Source organism: Sapajus apella, unplaced genomic scaffold, assembly GCF_009761245.1.
Source record: "Sapajus apella isolate SASKATOON/1434 unplaced genomic scaffold, GSC_monkey_1.0 scaffold14, whole genome shotgun sequence".
NCBI classification, from domain to species: Eukaryota; Metazoa; Chordata; class Mammalia; order Primates; family Cebidae; genus Sapajus; species Sapajus apella.
In genome coordinates, this window is record NW_022436954.1 from 13,076,084 (window position 1) to 13,087,084 (window position 11,001).

Sequence of the window (11,001 nt, forward strand, 5' to 3'; positions counted from 1 at the left end):
TTTTTTTTTTTTTTTTTTTTTTTTTTAAAAGAACAGATAGAATGAATTCTATAAATAAATTTCTGTTACGGCCATAGGATGGAGTAATATGTGATCATTGAATGTGACAATAGATATAGAAGTATGTTGTTGTGCGAAGAAGTATTTTGTTATAGCCAGCAAGGAAAAAAGAATCAGTTTAATTATACATACACACAAACATACTATTGTCTTGTATTAACAAAAAAATGTATACAAAATATGATAACATTTCTAATTTCTGGGCATTTACATTTTAAGTAAAGTTTTTCTTATCTGTGATTGCTGCAATGAGCATGTACAACACTTCTAGTACAAGTGTATTATTAAAGGAATAATTCTTGGGAAGAGGAATATGAATCTTGCCCAGATAAAAATAGTCTCTCACTTTATATATATATATATATATTTTTTTTTTTTTAAAGATGGGGTTTCACCATGTTGGTCAGGCTGGTCTTGAACTCCCAACCTCAGGTGATCTGCGCTGCCTTGGCCTCCAAAGTGGTTGGATTACAGGCGTGAACCACCATGCCCGGCCTTTGGGGTCCCATATTCATTGAAGTGGTATCAGATATTAAACGAAAGATCTTTTGGACTAGCAAAGCTGCATTTGAGCTAATTAATAATACAGTTTGGAAAAAAGAGGAACCAGGAAAGGGAAGGAGGAAAAGAATAAGGGAGTGGGTTCTGGTAAAGGTAATGACTTATTTTGGGGGCTGGAAAAAGTACAAAAATTCTGGATGATGCTCCTTCATCTGAACACAGATGTTGCTTATAGGGACACAGGTAGCTTCCCCTGTACCTTCTTAAGGTTTGCTGGAAATTAGCTGACAAAAGGCAGATTGATAGAAGAGGAAAACCGTATCAATGCACATGAAAATACTAGTAAAAAGAAAGAGACATGTTAATAAAGAGACAAAAACCACTGCTGGTCTCCTTTTCCTTTCCAAATTTAAGATTAATGGGAGAAAAACATTTTGTATGACTAGTCTTAGGTATAGCGACTTTGATGTGTTTTTGGGATGAATATTCATATTGTCTGATTCTTTTTCTCCCAAAAAGTCTTTTTCTTGTTATATCTTCGTGTATTATTTTGTCGTGGAGAGGGTACCATAAAGTAGAACATCAGAATAAAGCCCCTGTAAGCCTATTGTTCAAGCTGGCCCTCCAGACTGGCGAGTTTTAAAATTCTCATCAGAACAGCATACAGATTGTGCTGTGGGTCCCCAAAATAAAAACCAAATGAGGTTTCCTTCTCATCTTATGTTCTTGGGAGCTTGACTTGTAACCAAGTGGGAGCTTCTTGGTCTCCACCATTGGGAGGCATTATTTTTGGGTGAAGTCCAGTGGCCAGTGTTGATGAAAAGAGTCAAGCTCTGTAAAATATTTTACGAGAGGCAAATATGAATGACCATGGCCTGTGACACAGCCCTCAGGAGGTCCTGAGAATATGTGCCCAAGGTGGGCGGGGTACAGCTTGGTTTTACATATTTTAGGGAGGCATGAGACGTCAATCAAATACATTGATTTTTTTCTCTCAAAAAAAAAAAAAAAGTCTGGACACATGGCTCACACTTGTAATCCAAGTACTTTGGGAGGCCGAGGTGGGCAGATCACCTGAGGTCAGGAGTTCAAGACCAGCCTGACCAGCATGGCAAAACCAGTCTCTACTAAAAATATAAAAATTATCCAGCACAGTGGCACATGCCTCTAATCCCAGCTAGTCGGGAGGCTGAGGCAAGAGAATCGTTTGAACCTGGGAGGCAGAGGTTGCAGGGGGCAGAGGTTGCAGTGAGTGGAAATCATGCCACTGCATTCCAGCCTGGGCAACAGCAAAACTCCATCTCAAAAAAAAAGAATAAAACAAAAGAGAAAAAGTGGCACTTTTAAGATATCAATCTGAAGAATGTTAAAGGAAAAACATCACAGAATTAAAAAATTTTAAAACTTCTTGCATTAAAAATAATTCAGTATTTGTAATAAAATCTTGTTTTAACCAATTTAGTTTTGTATATTTTTTTAAATATTAGATTCATCTCTAGAAAGATTATTATGATTTCCTTTCATCATAGCCAACTGAATTATACAACCCCTTTAAAAATTCCTTCTTAGTAACCTTATTACAACTTACAGAGAACATTCATAATGGTTAGACTGTGTTTTACCCTAAATATCTCTCTTTCTTGCACAATGTAGTTATTTTATTTCAGGGCAAAAATTCACCCAAAATTCTTGTTTTATTTTGTTTTGAGATGGAGTCTCCCTCTGTTGCCCAAGCTAGACGCAATGGCGCAATCTCGGCTCACTGCAACCTGCCCTCCCAGGTTCAAGCAATTCTCTTGCCTCAGCCTCCTGAGTAGCTGGGATTACAAGCACCCACCACTGCGCCCAGCTAATTTTGTATTTTTAGTAGAGATGGGGTTTCTCCATGTTGGCCAGGCTGGTCTCGACCTCCAGACCCCAGGTGATCCACCTACCTCAGCCTCCCAAAGTGCTGCGATTACAGGCATGAGCCACTGCACCCAGCCCACGATCTTTTTTTTTTTTTGAGACGGAGTTTTGCTCTTATTGCCCAGGCTGTAGTGCAGTGGTGCGATCTCGGATCACTACAACCTCTGCCTCCCAGGTTCAAACAATTCTCCTGCCTCAGCCTCCCAAGTAGCTGGGATTATAGGCATGCACCACCACACCTGGCTAATTTTTATTTTTGTTTTTTGTTTTTGTTTTTTGAGACAGTCTCACTCTGTCGCCAGGCACCACGCTGGAGTGCAGTGGCACAGTCTCGGCTCACTGCAACCGCCGCCTCCCAGGTTCAAGCAATTCTCCTGCCTCAGCCTACCGAGTAGCTGGGACTACAGGCGCACACCACCACGCCCAGCTAGTTTTTGTATTTTTAGTAGAGACAGGGTTTCACCATGTTTTCCAAGATGATCTCGATCTCTTGATCTCGTGATCCGCCCACCTTGCCCTCCCAAAGTGCTGGGATTACAGGTTTGAGCCACCGCGCCCGGCCGAATTTTTATTTTTATTTATTTATTTTTTTTTGAGGCGGAGTTTCACTCATGTTACCCAGGCTGGAGTGCAATGGCGCGATCTCGGCTCACCGCAACCTCCGCCTCCTGGGTTCAGGCAATTCTCCTGCCTCAGCCTCCTGAGTAGCTGGGATTACAGGCACGCGCCACCATGCCCAGCTAATTTTTTGTATTTTTAGTAGAGACGGGGTTTTACCACGTTGACCAGGATGGTCTCGATCTCTTGACCTCGTGATCCACCCGCCTCGGCCTCCCAAAGTGCTGAGATTACAGGCTTGAGCCACCTCGCCCGGCCAGAATTTTTATATTTTTTTAATAGAGACAGGGTTTCACCATGTTGACAGGTTTCACCATGTCAGGCTGGTTTCCATTTTATATCAACTCTGGCAAGTAGATGTGCCATAAAACCTACAGAGTGCCTGAAAAGGAGACATTCTCCTCATTTTCTCCTTATTCTTAGATTTGTTTCCCGCTTTTTTTTTTCTTAAGAGGAACTGAGCTATAGCCTAGGGTTCTTGTGTGGTGGATCGATGCATGCTGCTTGTGGGTACAACTCGACAGTGTGTCACCAGTGAGTCATTTCTGCCCTCTTATGTGTCTCAGTTTTTCTCTGCATAAGTCTATGATATCTGAGAGGGCTCAAAACACTGGGTGACCAGCCCTTATATGCGCTTCCTGAATGAGCCATTTTTTAAATTAATTTTTGTTGAGGATTTCCCTGTAGGGCCACTGTACATTTTGGAGGGTCAACCCCCGAGACACTCCCACAAAGCCCTCAGTCACCCAGGGGCATATTTTGGCTGAGAGGAGCAAATGCCCTTTCCCTTCAAAGCTGAAGAGCTCAGTCTCTCATATATTTATGAAAACAATTCAGTTCCTCACACAAATGCACACAAACGAACCAAATCAAGATAAATTTTAGGAGAAAAAGCAACAGAGAATTCCCTTCACGATGCATCTCCAACTACAATTAGGATCTTTAAACAACAACTTCCTAGGAGAAAACCAGCTCAGAATAAATCAAGGACCATCAACCAAAGGGAGGTCTGGGGCTCAGGAGGACTTACCAGTTCCGCCAGAGGAGAAGCTCAAACTCAGTGGGGCTTCAATGGGCCCCTGCTTGTACCGTAGCTCTGGTTTCAGACAACTCCTTAGGGGGTCCTGAGTCTTCTCTGAGACACACGTTGGGCACCATATTATTGTTGCCAAAAAGAGTCAAACTCTGTAAAACATTTTAAGAGATTTATTCTGAGCCAAATATGAGTGGCCATGGCCTCTGACACAGCCCTCAGGGGGTCCTGAGAACATGTGCCCAAGGTGATCGGGATATAGCTTGGTTTTTTATAGTTTAGGGAGGCATGGGCCAGCAATCAAATACATTTAGGAAATACACTGGTTTCATTCAGAAAGGCAGGACAACTCAGAGCAGAGGGCTTCCGGACTAGAGGTAAATTTAAACATTTTCTGGCAGACAATTGGTTGAGTTTGTCTAAAGACCTGAGATTCATAGAAAGGAATGTTCAGGTTATGATAAAGGATTGTGGAGACCAAGTTTTATTGTGCAGAGGAAGCTCTCAGAAGACTTCACAGAGAGTAGGTTGAAAATTGTTTTTAACTGGACTTAAAAGGTGCCTAGCTCTTAGTTGATTATCTCCTGGATCTGGGAAGGAAAGAAGGAAGGAGAACAAAGGGGAGAGGGTATTCTCTATAGAATGTGGATTTTTCCCACAAGAGACGTTGCAGGGCAATTTCAAGGTATGGGAGGGAAATAGACTTTGTGGTAAAACATTTTTATTTTCTTCCTTGTTATGCCAGAGTCAGATTAGAAAGTAAATCACAATCAATATACAGGGTTAAATAAAACCCATCTGATGAGAATTTATGGTTTGTAGGGCATGACCCCTCAGACCCCTTAGAAAGAAATTTGAGCAACGTAAAAAAAAAAATCAGAGCTTAGTCCTCAGTCCCCCATCTTGGCCAAAAAGCATTCCATAGAATATATGTGTAGGCCAACAAACACCACCAGCAGATCCCACGGTGCTGGAAAACCTCATTCCTAGAGTTGTCTGGCCATCTGGCAGGGTCCCACAGTGCTGGGAAGGCTTGTTTCTAGCGTCCTTTAATTTGATGGTAATAGTTTCACATTATTAATGATTTGGATAATGGGGAAGACATGGTCTGACCTGATGTAATAGCCAATTGTTTAAGAGGTGAAATGGAGTCAGGCTAAGTCAAAAAAAACATCCTGAACAAAAGGGAGAGGGTATTCTCTGTAGAATGTGGATTTTAAGATATTTCCTGAGCTATTATGATACAGGTCTTTAATTGTGCCTTTCCCTTTTGCTTTATCTGGCATAACATTACATGAAATGTCTAATGTTAATATAGTAATAAATATCATAAAGAGAGTGAAGATTTGGGCATTACCCAATCAGCAAGGAAAAACCCCGAATGCATCATATTCTTTGATTAGACTTACAATGTGTTTATCCTCCTTATTAAGGGTTATTTGAACCCTGTGATAAATCTTACTTGAAAATTGTGGGACCAACATTAAATTAGAATGTAATACATTTAAGCTCTCTTCCGGCCAATTTATCTCCATAGGTATGGCATCCTGAAGAGGGTATAAATTAATTGTGAGAAACACCTGGTCCTGCTGTTGAAATTGTTAACAGACTTGACAACAGTAGACAAACCTATGTTTCCTACCACTTTTGTATTGCACCATATACTGATGTTTGGGAGAGAAAGGTTTTGTCACAGAAGTCAGATAATTCTACAGTGTTATTTTTTCCTTGGCAGGACTCCCTATGGCTAAGGGCCTTAAGAGTCAAAAGACTTACAGCCAATTAATTGTTTTAGGCCATATAGGAATGGATGCGGACAGGCATTCATTACTTCTTAAAATTATTGTTTTAGTTAAAAAAAAAACAACTGGCAATAAAACCAAAAAGCAAAATTACAAGACTTATTTTTATTATTTTATTTTTTATGGAGATGGAGTCTCGCTCTGTCGCCCATGCTGGAGTGCAGTGGCAAGATGGCAGCTCACTGCAACCTCTGCCTCCCAGGTTCAAGCAATTCTCCTACCTCAGCCTCCCAAGTAGCTGGGATTACCAGCCCTCACCACCATGCCTGGTGTTTTTTTTTTTTTTTTTTTAAAGGGGGTTGTTTCAGAATAAATGAATGGAGAAATACAATGATATAGATCAAACTAAATGGATATAAAAAGTTGGGGAAAAGGCTTTTCAGACACCACTGCTGCTGCCAGAAGCCCTGTACTGTCAGCCATGGCCAACCCCATTGTGTTCTTCGACATCTCCGTCAACGGCAAGCCCTTGGGCGGCGTCTCCTTCCAGCTGTTTGCAGACAAGATTCCAAAGACAGCAGAAAACTTTCGTGCTGTGAGCACTAGAGAGAAAGGATTTGGTTATAAGGGTTCCTGCTTTCACAGAATTATTCCAGGGTTTATGTGTCAGGGTGGTGACTTCACACGCCTTAATGGTACTAGTGGCAAGTCCATCTACAGGGAGAAATTTAATGAGAACTTCATCCTAAAGCATACAGGTCTGGGCATCTTGTCCATGGCAAATGCTGGACCCAATGCAAACGGTTCCCAGGTTTCCATCTGCACTGCCAAGACTGAGTGGTTGGATGGCAAGCATGTGGTCTTTGGCAAGGTGGAAGAAGGCATGAGTATTGTGGAGACCATGGAGTGCTTTGGGTCCAAGAATGGCGAGACCAGCAAGAAGGTCACCATTGCTGACTGTGGACAACTCTAGTAAGTTCGACTTGTGTTTTATCTTAACCACCAGACCATTCCTTCTGTAGCTCAGGAGAGCACCCTCCACCCCACTTGCTCGCAGCGGCCTATCATCTTTGTGCTCTCACTGCAGTTCCCTTTGGGTTCCATGATTTCCTTGTTCCCTTCCATGCCTAGCTGGATTGCAGAGTTAAGTTTATGATTATGAAATAAAAACTAAATGACAACAATAAAAAAACTTGGGAAAAGAAAAGAAAGAATGGAAACAAATTCCGAGAGGTTATAAAAGGTTTATGGACAGTTTACCTTGTGTAGCCATAGCTGACCAAGATTAAACAGATTTGTTTGCAAAGTGTATTAAAATAAGCTTTAGTATTAAAAGCACATTTATATATGATACATAAGACATATAAAATATATATTATAAAATATATAACATATAATTTATATTATAATGTATAATGGATATAAAAAGTTGGGGAAAGAGGCTTTGCGGATGCTGCTGCCGTTGCCAGGAGCCCTGTACTATCAGCCATGGTCAACCCCAGTTTTATATCCATTATAATGTATAATGTAGAATATAATGTATATTATATGTTATATATATTATAAAATATAGAACTATTACATAATATATCATAAAGTATATTGCATATTATATATTACATAAAATATAATATATATATATATATATATTTTGAGACAGAGTTTTGCAAGCTGGAGTGCAATGATGTGATGCTAGCTCACTGCAAACTCTGCCTCCCAGGTTCAAGTGATTCTCCTGCCTCAGCCTCTGGAGTAGCTGGGATTACCGGTGCCCAACACCATGCCCAGCTAATTTTTTGTACTTTTTTTTTTTTTTTTTCTTGGGACGGAGCTTCGCTCTTGTTACCCAGGCTGGAGTGCAATGGCGCGATCTCGGCTCACCGCAACCTCCGCCTCCCAGGTTCAGGCAATTCTCCTGCCCCAGCCTCCTGAGTCGCTGGGATTACAGGCACGCGCCACCATGCCCAGCTAATTTTTTACAGTTTAGTAGAGACGGGGTTTCACCGTGTTGACCAGGATGGTCTCGATCTCTTGACCTCGTGATCCACCCGCCTCGGCCTCCCAAAGTGCTGGGATTACAGGCTTGAGCCACCGCGCCCGGCCCAATTTTTTGTACTTTTAATAGAGACAGGGTTACACCATGTTGGCCAGGCTGGTCTCAAACTTCTGAGCTCAAGAAATCCACCAGCCTTGGCCTCCAAAAGTGCTGGGATTACAGATGTGAGCCACCATGCCCAGCCAAGTGTTGTATTTTCAAGGAGGCTCATGGAAAGGATGGGAAAAATTCTGACAAATACAGGTTTCTGATAACTCTGAAACTGTATCATTGGACTAGGTAAAAATTTCCAAAGTCTAATGAAAATAAAACTGGTCTTATAAAATTACTAACCTCCAGACTGTTTTCCATTTTTCACCCACTTTTCTGACTTGGAATCACTAAAAATTAAAATGGCCTTTTTTGGCTTGGTGCAGTGGCTCATGCCTGTAAATCCCAGCTCCTTAGGAAGCCAACTCAGGAGGATTCCTTGAGCACGGGGGTTTAAGACCAGCCTGAGCAACATAAAGATACCCCGTCTCAGAAAGAAAACTAAACAAATTAACCAGGTGTGTGGTACATGCCTTTGGTCCCAGCTACTTGGGAGGATGAGGTGGCAGGATGGCTTTGCCCAGGAGCTTAAGGCTACAATGAGACATGATCACACCACTGCACTCCAGCCTGGGTGACAGAGCAAGACCTTGTCTCAACAAAAAAAAAACCCAAAAACCCAAAGAAAAAACCCTGCCTTTTTACTAAGGCCTTACCAGCTAAAGCTAGTCAAACTGGCTTTGAAAAAAAAAAAAAAATCACCACAACAGCTTATATTTGGACAAACTTTACACACAACCTACAATCTAGGAAAATATATTATTATTAATCTTGCCAACCGACTGCCCTCCAGACTCTAAAGAAACTAGTTTATAGAGTACACCAGACGTTAAGCTTCGTTTGTCTTGTTCCATTAGAAATGTCTCATTAAAGATCTGTTTGCGCCGGGCGCGGTGGCTCAAGCCTGTAATCCCAGCACTGTGGGAGGCCGAGGCGGGTGGATCACGAGGTCAAGAGATCGAGACCATCCTGGTCAACATGGTGAAACCCCGTCTCTACTAAAAATACAAAAAATTAGCTGGGCATGGTGGCGTGTGCCTGTAATCCCAGCGACTCAGGAGGCTGAGGCAGGAGAATTGCCTGAACCCGGGAGGCGGAGGTTGCGGTGAGCCGAGATCGCGCCATTGCACTCCAGCCTGGGTAACAAGAGCGAAACTCCGTCTCAAAAAAAAAAAAAAAAGATCTGTTTGCTTACATCATATATAGAGGCCTAGCTTTGAGAACTCATCTACAATGCCATCTCCTGAAATGAGACACAACAATTTAACTGGACTGGCCAAATGAGAGACTGGTTTAATGGGATCCTTTGCCAATCAATTTCTAGCCTGATTTCTCTCTCCAAAGACACCAACTCAGCTTATAGTGAAACTTCTAAGGAAGTTTCAAACAAAGGAGACCAGGGACTCACACTCCAAAATATAGCATCCTATATGTTAATTATTTTTAATTAAAGGCCCTTGGATGCCATCAGATACTGGAAACAGCTTTACTCTGATAACTACCTTATCTGCCTAAAGTCCAGGCCTGTCAAAGAAGACAACAGTTACTTCTAGTCTCTTCCCTGAGTTTTCATTATAGTACAGGAAGAAAGATTGAAACCTGTCAACACACCTGGACAGACTTTTGTCAGAAACCATTGTCTGCTCTGCAGGCTCAACAGTAATTGTCCCAGGCCACTGAATCGCCCTAAAAATCATTTACCATCCACCTTAAAATCACCCACATTTCCCCATCTCCCATATTCCTATGAAGAGGGGCTTATAAGCCTCTGTACCCCACTGGGTCATTCTCTTACAATTCCCTCATGCTATGCACGTTAAAATAAAATGTCTATTAACGTGCCCTTTGTCGGTTGATTCAACAAACCCTCAGAGAGCAAAGGGGAAGCCTTTCCTTGCCCCCTACATGCTATATGGCAGAGGGCAAAGCGCTTTAAGTTAATGCTCTGAACAGTCCCTCCACGCCTATCGAGGAAGCACAGCAAGGGGCTTGGGACAGATTTCTTTACGACGTATTTTTTTTTACAATTCCTTTACAATCGCCCAAAAATTTTATCCACTTTCACATCCTCAGGATCCAGCAGAGTGCCTAGAGTGTACACTCTAGAAATGTTTACTGAATTAAGAAAAAACAGCTGACAGTGTGTGCAGATAGTGTGGCCAGAGGAGCAGTTTCAAGTCCCAGGCACTCATTAGTTGTGTGACCTGGGGAAAGTCGCCTAAATATACCGAGATCCATTTCTTCACCAATGAAACAAGAATACTACTACTTCTCTTGTCTACCTTACTGGCTCCTCAGGAGGCTTTACTTAATGAGCGGCACTGTAAAACGCTGCACACGTGTATGTAGAGTTTTCATAGGGCTGTTGATTAGTCTGAATGGTGAAATGGAAAGAAACCTGGACTCAACAGTCAGAAGCTGTTGGGCCGCTCTCTGTGCAGGGGCTGCGACAAACCGGTTCCGTTTTCTCATCTTAAACACAAAGTTTAGACTTGATGATGGTCCGGACCCTGTACTTGTAAGTCCGCTACAGGCTCGGAACCTCAAGTGTCCTCAGAAAGGTAAACCCGGGGGTTCCCAGATGCCCCTGCAAGGGCAGGGGCAGTCAAGGTCGCGGGGTACTAAGACGCGGGACGCTCACCCAGTCAAAGTCACACGGGTTGCCGTCTTCGCGTTGGGTGGGCAGACCGTTGCAGAGCGGCGGCAGTTTCCTCACGAGTAGGAAGGCAGCAGAGAGCAGGGCCGACAGAAGGTAGTAAGGTTGAGCCAGCCATCGTGAAAGTCGCGGCACAGAATACACCAGAGCAATTAGAGGTGCCAGGATCGCCATCTTTCCGGCCGCTAGGGCCGGGGCTCCTTGGCGTTGTAGGTCTGGCCCCGCCTCCCCGACCATAGAGACTGCTATTGGGCCGTACCTCAAATGTACCGCCTCTAAATCCGGATGTAGCTCTCTGGACGCTGTGGTGAGTCAGAACCCAAACAAGAATTTAACA

The 11,001-nt window shown here is 42.8% G+C and overlaps 1 protein-coding gene and 1 pseudogene across 3 annotated transcripts in view; one reads left to right on the forward strand and one right to left on the reverse strand.

Moving 5' to 3' along the window:
- The window catches only part of TMX2 (thioredoxin related transmembrane protein 2), a 20,356-nt gene extending 9,423 nt beyond the window's left edge, over positions 1 to 10,933 (reverse strand). Inside the window, exon 1 of one of the 3 annotated variants that reach the window (XM_032283345.1) lies at positions 10,650 to 10,932. In XM_032283345.1, the coding sequence (XP_032139236.1) occupies positions 10,650 to 10,901 (252 nt within the window). In that variant the 5' untranslated portion in view covers positions 10,902 to 10,932. Of the gene's footprint in view, positions 1 to 4,117; positions 4,279 to 10,649 lie in introns of those variants that run through there. The other 2 variants (XM_032283346.1, XM_032283347.1) reach the window with 2 other exon arrangements.
- Positions 6,271 to 7,043, forward strand: LOC116555010 (annotated as a pseudogene).
- Positions 10,934 to 11,001: the final 68 nt, after the last annotated feature.